The sequence below is a fragment of the Protomyctophum parallelum genome, assembly GCF_964188405.1.
Source record: "Protomyctophum parallelum genome assembly, chromosome: 19".
Lineage (NCBI taxonomy): Eukaryota > Metazoa > Chordata > Actinopteri > Myctophiformes > Myctophidae > Protomyctophum > Protomyctophum parallelum.
In genome coordinates, this window is record NC_139717.1 from 33,673,124 (window position 1) to 33,685,794 (window position 12,671).

The window sequence follows — 12,671 nt, forward strand, 5'->3', positions numbered from 1 at the left end:
CTTAAATGGTCAAACATTCAGGGTCCTTAAAATGGCGTGTTTGTTGGAGAAAATAAGTGCTACCTGTCTTTTCTTACCCACATTTGTTGAATAGCTTTGTTTGTTGGATGTATGTGCATGGCATCTCAGAAGGTAGAAAGCGATAATGCTTGTAGAACAGTTCTACCCTAAGATAATTTGCGCAATTCTGATTTCCCTGCACGTATATCAGCGGGAAAGCTGATTTACTGTGTACGAATATTGATTCTAAGGGGAGAGTAGAAGCTCTCTCGTTTTACTTAAAAAGCACAGGGCTGGCTCATACCTCTTCTCCATGTCATCTTGATTATCCAAAGTTTAAGCCCAATTTGTATTTTTTCACGAGACAGTGGCACAATCTGTAATTTTAAATAACTGAAAATAAGCTTACGGCAAGGGCCACCATGATGTGATGAAATACAAACTTTAAGAGTACAATGAATGATAGTGATGACAGTAAGGGGCCGCGTGTTTCATCCCATCGCTTCAGTATCGAACAATATTTACAATGACATCAAGGCAAACGAGCAAAAAGCTAAAAGAAAAGGCAAAAAAAAGAAATCCAATAGGTGCTACAGTATATAATATACATATGAACACAGCTGCGATTCTTCCTCTTGAAGAAAATGTTCCTAGAAGTGCCATAGTGGCATAGTTCTTAGTCTTTGTGATAAGGGTACGCCTCCCCACACCCCCCAACCCCTTTTGTTTTTTTTCCTTCTTCAAACCAATCCTATCTTACATGGTTTATCAGTATCTGCCCTGCAGGCGGGATTCAAATATATTTTTTCTTTTTTTTTTGGTTCCTATGTTTGAGTTGCCTTCACATTGCAGTGCCCTTTGGCGAGTGGGGTTGAGGGTTCCATCGTAGAGTTATGAGGTCATCAAAGGTGAAAGGTCAAAGGACACTCTCCCATCACCCCCGTGGAAGGAAGGAAGTAGGGATGGAGTCGGTTCAGAGGGACGAGAGGAGAGAGAGGGACGACTGAAGGCCTATTCATACTCATAGTTTTCGGTGATGAAGTTATAAGTTGACCACTGAAACGGTGGTCACCTCATCACTGAAAACTGGAGTATGATTAGGTCTTAAGTAGGAGAAGGAAGGTGGGCATAACTCCTCTGCTGGTTGGGAGTGACTGGGAGCCTCTCAGTAGCGGTGGGTCGCGTGGGAGTACTGGGAGCTCTGCTGGGATGACGACGAGTACCCCATGGTGCTCTGGGGCTGGCTGGAACCTTGGACGTTGCTTTGGTAACCAAGTCGGGAGCCGGAGAGCTGTCGGAGAGAAGATTGTGATCACAGAGTCGACCTGAATTATAGATAGAGGGTATGTGATATACCTGCCAGTCTGGCAGGTATATCTCTTTGAAAACCTTTAGTGCGTCTGGCAGTGCCAGACGAGTAGGATACAAAGGCTGAAAGGCTGCATTTACATTCCAATGGGTGATTGAGGGTCACGCTCGCAATAGTTCTCAGGTCTTGTTTTTGTCTTTTCTCATTGTATGGATTTTGGCCAGGCCAGAAATGGATTTGCCTGCCCTCACCTTATTGTATATACGCCACTGAAAGGACCACTTCACCAATTTTCAAACTGTCATTCGTTTTTTTCTACTCTGTCTGTGTCTCATAGGAGGGCTGTGGGCTGTTCAGAAACCGTCCTCCAGTGACATCATCGATGGGGAATACAAGCTAATAGAAACGGCAGGCTTTCTAGTCCTGAAAAGTTGCAATGCGAAAATGGAAGCCATCGTTCTCACGATAATGAAAATCTAAACATTTTTGTAAAAACATCTGCCTAATGATGTCACTGGAGGACGGTTTCTAAACTGCCCAAGCCCTCCTATGAGACACAGACTGAGTAGAAAACAATTGTGCCATTTTTTTCATGATTATTAGTGAGGACCTAAGATAGGTTGAAAAGTGGTGAACAGTAAAGGGAAACAAACAGAAGGGTGCTGTCATCTGGAGAGGGACACAGAGAATGGCTGGCAAGTCCTCTTTTATAGAGGTTCCAGGTGCTCCTAAGGCACCTAATAAGGAGTCTCAACAGTGGGCCGACGCCCACATGATCTGTGGGAGAAACACACACAGGGCAGTACACCATATACACAGCATAGGCCCTGCAGGCCAGGCCAAGGGGCCGTGACAACAGAGAATACACAGTAGAAAAGGAAGACGTATAGGGGCGACCAGCTCTGGTGTTATTGGTTCCTGCAGTGTTACACAAGGCTCCAGAGATGACGCATCATCCACAACAAACTCATTCGATACAGCTGTAGACACACACCAAGGGTTCATCAGGGGTTCCACTGAGAAGCTAATCCAGCCAATAAGTATGTTAAGGGTCCTACCACAAGAGATCCCTAAATACTTAATGGAGGAAAGCCTGTCCCTTTTATAAAGGCCGGGCTTCTACAGTACAGGCAACGTTTACAATGGGAAAAAGAAAGAATCCCTCAGGTGATGGCCACTCTAAATTGTGTATAGCAGTGTTTTTTCCCACCTGAAACAGCACTTGGGGGTATGAAGATCGTCCACCATCATGATGGAAAACCCATCACTGTCTCCATGTAACACATGGTAACCGTACAATATTGTTTAGTACAGTATAGTCGCAAACACATTGTAAAACAGCCATGGCCCAGGCACTTCAGTCACTACTGTAAGTGCACTGTCACAATATCAAAACAGCTGGAATGCTTGGATATATAGGCTGTCAGCTGACCATAACCATATGTATCGAATGGGGGTAGGGTACCCACAATGCAGTAAAATTGCAGGGATAGAGTGACAGTGGGATTGCACAGGGCAGATGGATCAATTAATTGAGAGAAGTAGGACACTGAAGTCTGATCGTGAGGCATTGGCAGCCAGCTTACTATTCTGTCAGTCCACTCTGCCACTCTGTTCATTGAAGCAGGATATATTTTAGCCCTGGAACATGACTGCCATGATGATTATCATGACAGTCATGCAGTAACATTGCCCTGTTTTTTGCGCTCGCTGCATTTACAAGATTTCCGTATATATAAACATTCAGATTTCAAATATAAAGTACTCACAAAGTGTCCCACGGGTGTTAGTTAGTAGCAGCGCCAGCGATTAGAATTGCTGCGTCCCGCGTTGTTTAATATTTTTGTCCGAGCTCCCCGGCTACTTTTTTCAAACGGGGTTCGTTTGGGAAATCCACAGTTGCACACCGGGAGCGCACTCGCCTATTAGTCTGTATTGGCAGGGCGGTCAGCCTACCTATATCGAACACACCGAGTGCCACCCTCCTCCCGACCGATAGGGGCGCGTAGTTGAAAGCCAATGGCAAAATAACACCTCGGATAAAAATGCTTTTTATTAAACAACGCGGGATGCAGAAATTCTAATCGCTGGCGCTGCTACTAACTAACACCCGTGGGACACTTTGTGAGTACTTTATATTTGAAATGCGAATGTTTATATATTTTAATTCTTTGTAAATGTAGCGTTCGCAAAAACCAGGGTGAAGTTGCGTCATGACTCTCGTATGAATACGAGAGTCATGAATCATGGCTAGATATATTTATACATTTGCTGAGGCCTGACTTTGAAGAGCCTACCAGCTGCCCACATGTAGCCGCAGCCCCTGTGTTACAGTATATATATATAACCTGAGAGCACTAGCATCACATGATCCTCCTAACCAGCAGTGTACTGTGTGCACATCTTCATGCGCTGCGCTGCAAACTGCCCTGTGCAAGAAATCTGTCACACATTTGAGGGCTATGAGCCAAAGATAGTGCTGGCGCCAAGATTGGGGAACAACAACGAGCAGACAGGACAATGTTTTGCTGTCAAAGCAAAGTATTTTAGATACTACTTGATTCGTACTGCTATTAACTATAATAATAATAATAAACCTTGTATATAGCACCCCAATTTTCATACAAAACTGTGCTGGAGGCTTATTTCCATTGTGGTCCCTTAAGACACAAGGGGGTCTGATCTGAAGACTGTAGAGATAATCTGCCAGATATATAAAGGGATAATCACATATTTGTTGACTCACTGTGATACATGGATGGGTATTGTGCAATGCATGATTTTGGCCATATTATGTTACATTTCACGTCACACTGTGCAATGGGAAAATTAATATCCACCTTTAAAATAAAGGCGAAAGCCACAAAAAAAAACCATAAAAAAAAAAGATATAGGGAAGGTCATAGTTTGTGTTAACAGAGACTGCTATCTGTCGCTGCAGACAACTTTGTGATAGAATGTCATGTAAATGTTATAAGCTCTCTTTGGAGAATATAACAACCCGAACCCATATAGTCCTCTTCTGATAAGTCACGTTTTGTTTTGTGTTTCTTGAGATAAAACATAGTTCGTATCGTAGGTCATAGCACAGCGTGACCGACCAACCGAATTGAGCAAATTCGGTTGACAAATGACAACCCACCTCATCTCCTAACCTAACCATAACTGCAAGCACGGGAGCAGACGCTGGACTAATGGCCTGTCTGAATTTCATGCGGTCCCCGGGACAGACAGTAGGCTGACAGGAAATGGGGAGAGAGATGGGGGGAAGACATGCAGTAATGGCCGTCGGCTTCGGGAGTCGAACCCGCGGCACACTGACAGACTGGATTACCAGCCAAGGTGCCTGGACCACTGAGCCATGGCCCAGGCCCTTCCCTTTATCTTTACGTGTTGGTTGCTGGCACTGGCTTACAGTAGTCTAGCACTACCATAGCACTACCATGATGTAGTCAAAATGTCTGACATGGTCATAACCCTATAGAAACCCACAATGAGATGGAGAAGCTTGTAGACCACTCTTATTGACCCTGACACGCTGAGTGACCCAAGACCAAAGTTTTTGGCACGTTTATGCTACTGTATGATGTGGAAATTTCACACTTAATTTCAACGTCCGATAACATTGTCACCTTTAGTTCAAGGACAGCAGCTGGATGAGTAGTGAAAACAAGAAGTCTTATCTTGGCAAGAGAAAGTCAAACAAGTTACTGAACAGTGTGGCTGCCACAAAATAAGTACTGTAGCTAACACATTTCTCTTGTTGTTGTTATTGTTGTTGCTACATGACTGCTATAGAGCTGTACAGTATGTTGTATATACTGTATGAGCGTGTGTGCCATTGTGTGCGTGTGCGTGCATGCGTGCGTGCGTGTGAGTACACTGGAACGTTTTGCTTCTGTAACAAATTCCTGCTCATAGTACGGGCGTCTGGGTGGTCTACAGTTAAAAGGATTTAATTGGGCAGAAAATGAAATGACGATACAAATCACCAGAGGACACAATTGTACTAACCTGGTATTCTGACTGTAGCACACCAGTGCTTGAGGAGGTGCCGGAGGGTCCAATACGAGGTTTCTTGTTTGGGGGTCCCTGGTCCTGGCCATGTTGCAGTCCTCCGCCAGTGGTGGCCCCGGTGGCACCGTTGGTTTGCGCCGAGCTCTGCTGGGTGGGGGCCTGCTGAGCCTGCGTCTGTTGCTGGGTCTGAGCCTGAGTCTGGCCCGTCGTCTGCTGGTGAGCCTGGGAGGGTGGGGGCAGCCAAGATATACATGTCCAGTTGTAAAGGAAGAAAAGCATACTACCGGTATATCGTCGATGTTGGACGGAAACCTCCTATCTCCATATTCTAACTTCTTGTGTTTTTTTGTAGATTAACGCCCTACTTGACCATACTACAGCGTCACACTAAAGTTTCAAAAGTAGCATATCCACAATCTCGGAATACACTGCGTGAAGCGACGCGCTATGACCTTGTGGATCTGCTTCTTTTGCTACTTTTCAATCTGAATCCTGAAAAGTAACAGTCTTGGACATATGAGGTCCAAAACTGTACTTACGTATGAGGACAGAGACGATATGTCAGTCTACTAAGGGAATTAAAGCATACTATATCAAACAGACATGATGACCAATGTTTCCCATGCGACATACTAGTGTCATGTCCAGGGGGTGTACTTGGACATCAAGCGAACTCACGCTACAGAAACAAGAGATAGGCTCCTGCCCTATGGTCCTCATGGCTCGGCAAGGCTTACATATACTCATGAGTCATGTCCAATGTGTCGGCCATTCGAATTCCCTTGCTCAATTCCACATTGCAGGCCTGTGTTGCTTGCTTCACCTCAAAAGTACGAGAAAAGAAGTGATAATAATTGGTAGGTTGGAATCGCCCTCAGGACCTATACACATGTTTCATGTCCACTCTCTCAGCACTCTCCTTTTGCCCTCTTATGAACAGTGGTGGAAAGTAACTAGTACATTTACTTAAGTACAAGTACAATTTTGAGGTTCAGGTGACTCTGATGAAGACCGCAAGGTCGAAACGTTTTGTTGTATACACTTAATAAAAGGCTTGAAATGTCCGTGCTGCTCCAGTGTCCTCTCCTTCTATAATATATTTTTTTAACTTGTGAAATGGGACATTCTACATAATGTATTTATTTGGGTATTTGGTACTTTAAGTATTGTTTTGGTATTTTAAGAAGTTGATACCAACTTTTACTTTTTCCACCACTGCTTATGAAGCAGTTATGTTATGCATTAATGCTGGCAATACTGCAGTGCTACCAGATGTCAAGTACAGTACAGTACAGTGCAAAATACATTGATCAAAGGGCTAATTTACCAAAACCATTTCAGTTTATTCCATTACAGAGAACAGCAAAGAATTTAGTACAACAATTTAGCTCCTGGACCTAGCCCCTCCCCTTTGTGGAATCATGTGAACAAAGGAGGCTTAACAGTCCATGTGACTATGCTAACAGCTGGAAAACATTTAGTGACTCTATTCAAAGCCACCTGTTCTGTTTGTTAGAACTATGTAATAAGTGGTGCGTGCGTGCGTGTGCAAGATCCTTGCTGTCTAGGAAAGGACACTGCTTGCTCCTTTGAACTGCCAAACATGCACAATAAAGTAGGCCTACTATACCTGTTGTAATATTAGAACATATTAGAACATTGTAGCACTAATAATGGACGCATGTCACATTCACATGTTTTAAAAAAGGGTGAAAAATCTTGCACAAGCTCATATTATGTGTACAGTAACTGACTTATTAACTGACTAATTTAACCCATTAAAGCCAGGAAATTGGCATCTGTGTATTTTAACTGTCTTTACTGTAGATATTTGCGTTGGCTATTCAAAAATAGCAGAACATGTTTAAAAAATCTTGAAAGTGTGAGAACTACAACTGATCTAGAGGCATTTGTAGAATCGGCCTAGGGTCTTAACGTGTTAAAATGTGATACTCTCTCTATATATACATACTGCATACAGTTACAGTATACAACTGCAGGCTAATGGGATCTGCATTTGATGCCGCCACCAAGTAGCAGAGTGAACTAAAAGGTCGGCAATCAGTCAATGACGTGTTGTGTTCCAGTTTGGAGCCATCGATAGCTCTGCTCTGGGATGATTTACAGGAATTACGCTGTGAGCCTGGCTCGCAAACCTCTCACAGGCTCCCCACGGGACCCAGACACGTGAGCCCACTGGCTACAACAATAAGGCTCTCTCATGCCCAGCCTGGGGCGAGAGAGAAAGAGAGAGAGAGAGAGAGAGAGAGAGAGAGAAAGGGGGGGGGGGGGGGGGGGGGAGTTGCAGGCTTGCAGCCAGGACTCTTCTTGCGCAATGCTAGGGCAACACATCAATCATGTATAATTGTATATGATCTTTATTTCTGTCCCCAAAACTATGTTTTTCCCCCCCATAAATGAATGCCCTATTTTGTCATACTGCCGTGTCACACAAAAGTAGCTAAAATTTGAATTCATGAAAGTAACAATTTCATACATGCACAAGGTTTTCACACGACAGAGACGATATATTCAAATTCAAAAGAATTATGTTCATATGTTCATATGTTCATGCCTGCAGGGGAGTTTGTGGTGCAACCAGGGTACAATGAGAGAGAGAGGGGTGGGGGGGGGGTCTTGTGGGGCTCACACAGCCTTCCTGGCTAGGCTAGGCTAGGCCAGTAGTGTGTGGTATATTACTTACTATCGGGTGTTGCCAACTTGATAGCAGCTGCTGTAAACGTGCTGCAGGATCTGGGGATTGGCAGCATTAAGCTATAGATAGATAGGGGGAGCAGTTAGTGTACTACTGACTGTACACAGTACACTGTGCCCTTCACCTTGCACAAACACACTAGATCTGCCATCTGCCACCTTCAGTATGGTGTGCACAATATGGACAATTTTGAAATAACTCTCTCTCTCTCTCTCATATGGGATCATGACTTGTGACTTGCGATATGGGACATGCAGTTTACTCTGAGATCTGAAAACAAGTGAGTGATGTTAACCTCGAAAGGTGGTGGTTTGACCTCTGTTCTATACTGATGTTCATGTTTGGCCAGCTTGTGTTCTGCTTCCTCTATCACTCTTGTCTCTCGACAGTAATCTGAGAATGTTCCGAAAAGGCTTATGCACTGTTCTGGGCTTGCATGATGACAAAAATCAGCAGTATGGATTTATTTCTACTGTTTATTAGCAGGGCCTACTTGTTACAAGCATGCACATTCACATGTCTAGGACAAGTCTGTTGTATTTTATTTTATAAACTGTCTTGTCTTCTAATTGTATTGTATTTATAATTATTGTGACCACAGGTCGCATTTACTATGAAAACCTGCATCTCCCGTCCGTCTGTTAGTTAATCACCCCACGCCTCCATATATGGCCATCTCCATATATGAAGATCACGACACTGACCTCATCTAACCCTGCATAACTATACATGGAGAAGGCTGGATCATCACCTAGATCTGCATATATGGAGCCTGCCAGCAACTCTACATCTGACCTCAAACCTCAAAACCATAGATCTCCATATATGGAGCTGACCTGTTCTGACATTCCATATGTTGATCCTACCCCACCCGTCCTTCCTGTTCTGACATTCCATATGTTGATCTGACCTCATCAAACCCTGTACACTCAAGACACGCTCCATATATGGCCAGTACAGAATTCATTCCATATGTTGATCTGACCCCCCATGCCAAAGCACCAGCGCTCGTCCAGCAGTCTGCCGTCTGCCGTCACCCAGGCGGCAGACTCTCTCGCCCTCATGGGGTCTTACTGGTTATATAATGTGCCCCAAATTGTGTGTCACAGAAAATCCTCTCCCAGAATATATTGCACCGGATATTGCTATCTGGTGCATTATACTGTATGGTCACTGTCAAATAATAAATAAACAATAAAATAAATATTGTCTGTTTAGAATATGACAGTGAAGCAATGTACAATTCATTGTGTGTATTTAAGTATTAGAGGTTCTGGAAACCAGATGATTCTGCCATTGCAAAAAAAAAGAATTGCCCTCGGCAAGTATGCTAAAGTATGCAAATATTGGGCAGATTTATCACCAGATTTTTATACGCCCCTTGGAAATGCACGTTCCACACTGAAATTCCAGGCCAGGTTCTGTACTTTCAAAAGAAGATGTAGATAAACCAGACGGACAACTCCTGGTAGGTTGCTCACACACTGGAGTAAATTGAATACATATACTGTAGGGTTATGCCATAGCCATAGGGTTTATGTCTGAACACTTTACTCACAATACAGATATTAGGGTCCATGAAAACTTTAACAAGAATCCGAGTCCTTTCTCTGGATGAGAGCAACAGCTAAAATGGCTAAAAATGAACAAAGTAAACAAACTGTTCCAAATTAGTGCCTCTATTCTGAAAACCACTATGGTAGCTGAAAAAGTATATCCCCCCTGTGAAAGACAGACTCCATGTGCCACTGTGGTCAGCTCACAAAAACAAAAATACAGTTTCATGTCCGTTAATTCTATATTCCACAGTGCCAGGGGATGATTACCTTCTCCGTTTTCTCCTCAGGCTCGTCTTCATTTAGAAACTCTCGTTTAGGGTAGGGGATCTGGCACCCAGAAAACACACTGGATAAAAAAAACAACAAAGAGAGATAGGACTGAATTAGTTGTTTGCTGTGCACTGACATTGTGGCGATAAACAGTAAACACACATTTTTATCCATTTAATGAATCAAACTTGTTCCCACAAGAACAACAACAACCTGATGGCCGATTAAAGAGTGACGTCATCATATTTCAAAGAATAAATCACTTTTTTTACATTTACAATAATGGAATGCAGCCCCTGACTGTGAAAACATATAGGAAATGTTCACAAAACATTTAACAATGTATTGGAGTCTCACTCTGTGGTCGGTAAGGGGTCCTCCAGGAAATAGGGGTCCTGTAGTGATTGTTCAGATGTGATCCTTTTCGTAGGGTCCATTGTGAGGAGTTTCTGGAGCTGAGGGCATGAATGAAACAGTTATTCAGGCTTTTAAAGAGGCTGTTTGGGTTCTTCATCTTGAGTGATCTCCATTTGTTTAAGCCAAGAGTTAGACATAATTTAAACTTTTCTATATCATTGGTTCGAAATATTTTCTGGATTAGCCTTACCTCTTGAAAAAGTGTTTTTTTTACCACTTAATATGGCAGCCATTCTGCATTTTCTTTTTTTTTAAAGATATTTTTTTTGCGGCTTACGCCTTTTATTGATTTTTGAAGGGACAGACAGTAGGCTGACAGGAAACGGGAGAGAGATGGGGGGATGACATGCAGTAAAGGCCGTGTCGGGTCCGGGAGTCGAACCCGCGGCACACTGCGACTGGATTACCAGTCCGGTGCCCAGACCGTTACGCTACGGCCTGGGCCATTCTGCATTTTCAAAGCACATTTATTTCTACCGGTATATATATATATATATATAGAGCTTTTTATTCTCGATTCCTCACGGTCCAGATTATGAAAGTTTATTCATCGTGGTGATATTGACAAATCTATAAGCGCAAACACTGAATTGTGAGCGAAATCTACACACCGCACTGCCGTCAACAGTACCCCCTAGTCAGTAGGCCTACCCCCCTAGGCATTGTGCACTGAAGTTTTTTAATTCCCCCCTAGTCAGGGTAAGAACAAAGTATATTTATTGGAGAACCGTGCAGTGTGTGTGAGTGATATTCGTCTTGACATAATCCTAATCACATGTACTGTACAAAATGTCTGGGCAAATTCTTCACATTCGTCTTTCCGTACAAACCCCCCCCAAAAAAACAAACAGCTTTTAACAACTTGCCAGTGAGAAACAAAGAAACAAATGGTAGCAGCTAGCTGAGAGACTCTTCTGAATCAACCAGGGATTTGGGAACCACAAGTGGGATTTGGTTGGTCCCTTCTCTAATGTCTTTCTATGCAATGGAAGCGGTACCGTAGGCTACCGTGTGATCTCTAGCTAGCATCCCTACATGTAAACAATATATTTATTGCATTTCTTTTTGACAAACAGACAATACAACAAAACAATACATAATACAGACAATACAATACAATTACTTAAAATGAAAAACAAACAAAAAACAAAACAATAACATACAGTACATACATTATATAAGTACAGTATAATAAAATAATGGCACTTAGAATGGTAACAACAACAGAGTCCTTATGGCCACAAGACCAAACAGCTGGTGTCATTTCTGCTTGAAGGAAAACAGGAGGAGAGGTGATGACGTATGACAGTGCATAAGTCTAAAAAAAAATATTTTTTATCCCACAATTTTGTAACCCATTTTTCACCCCTGTGTCAATCATCTAATGAGATCCTGGGCTCTACACACCATCCACCAACCTAGTCCCCATATATGGGGGACATGGGGAGAGCAACGGACTTGAACTCATGCTTCCTTCATGCCTGAGTGTCCAAGTTGTCCAAGTGCATAAGTCTGATTCAAAATTAAAATATTTGTCACCGTGAAACATAACGGCTGTGACATGAAACATCTTAAAAAACCGGCTGTGACTTTGTTCATATTTATAGTTGCTATAGACACATACAGGTAGACCAAGAAACAGAAAACGTATCAGTTCAGTTTCAGTATAGTATAAACTACTGTATAGAGTATAGAGACCATATATGACCATATATGGCCCTGCATGAGGAACACTAGACTATGGGGTGAGCGGAGAAAACATGTGCATCGTTTCTAGAGCTTAACATAAACTGGTCAAATTTACATAAAACCCAATGACCATTTTCTCATACTTTTTGTGCAAATTATCACACCGGTTTGCCATGTTTACATTCTCTGTACTAGAAATCACAGCTACAGGGTATAGTGTAAATATAACTACAGTAGAAATATATATATATATACCCACCAAGAGGAAAACCTTGCTGTCAGGCTTAACTTTATGCTTCTCCATATATTTGATTAGGCTGCTATTTGCATACCTGTAGAGTATGGAACACAAGCAGAGTCATACACAGAATATTTTGTGTCCTACAGTATATGAATCTGGTGGAAAAGATTTTTCAAACTGCTCAAAATGGCGGAAAATCTGAGGGCGGAGGTTACTGGTCAAAGTGACAGATGTGTTCTGCATGAGTCAAGGTGTAAACAAGGTGCATTGATTTTGGCCAAACGAGGCATGAGTTATGGCTGTTCAAAGTTTTCATTTTCACACCCTCCTTTTGCCAATTGGAGTAAGCCTTGTTTCAGTGCCATTTGGCATGACCCTCTACCATACTGTAAAGTTTCATAAACATGTAACTCTGCATCTATGTATTAGGGGCAGAAGAAGAATTTTCATAAA

General features: G+C 42.6%; 1 protein-coding gene across 5 annotated transcripts in view; it reads right to left on the reverse strand.

Moving 5' to 3' along the window:
• Positions 1-1,085: 1,085 nt before the first annotated feature.
• The window catches only part of cdk19 (cyclin dependent kinase 19), a gene marked incomplete at its 5' end in the record, with an annotated part of 59,870 nt that continues 48,284 nt past the window's right edge, over positions 1,086-12,671 (reverse strand). Inside the window, 5 exons of one of the 5 annotated variants that reach the window (XM_083789765.1) lie at positions 1,086-1,291; positions 5,324-5,548; positions 9,869-9,947; positions 10,229-10,326; positions 12,237-12,309. In XM_083789765.1, coding sequence (XP_083645891.1) covers positions 1,166-1,291; positions 5,324-5,548; positions 9,869-9,947; positions 10,229-10,326; positions 12,237-12,309 — 601 coding nt within the window. In that variant the 3' untranslated portion in view covers positions 1,086-1,165. The remainder of the gene's footprint in view (positions 1,292-5,323; positions 5,549-9,868; positions 9,948-10,228; positions 10,327-12,236; positions 12,310-12,671) is intronic. The other 4 variants (XM_083789764.1, XM_083789763.1, XM_083789762.1 and 1 more) reach the window with 4 other exon arrangements.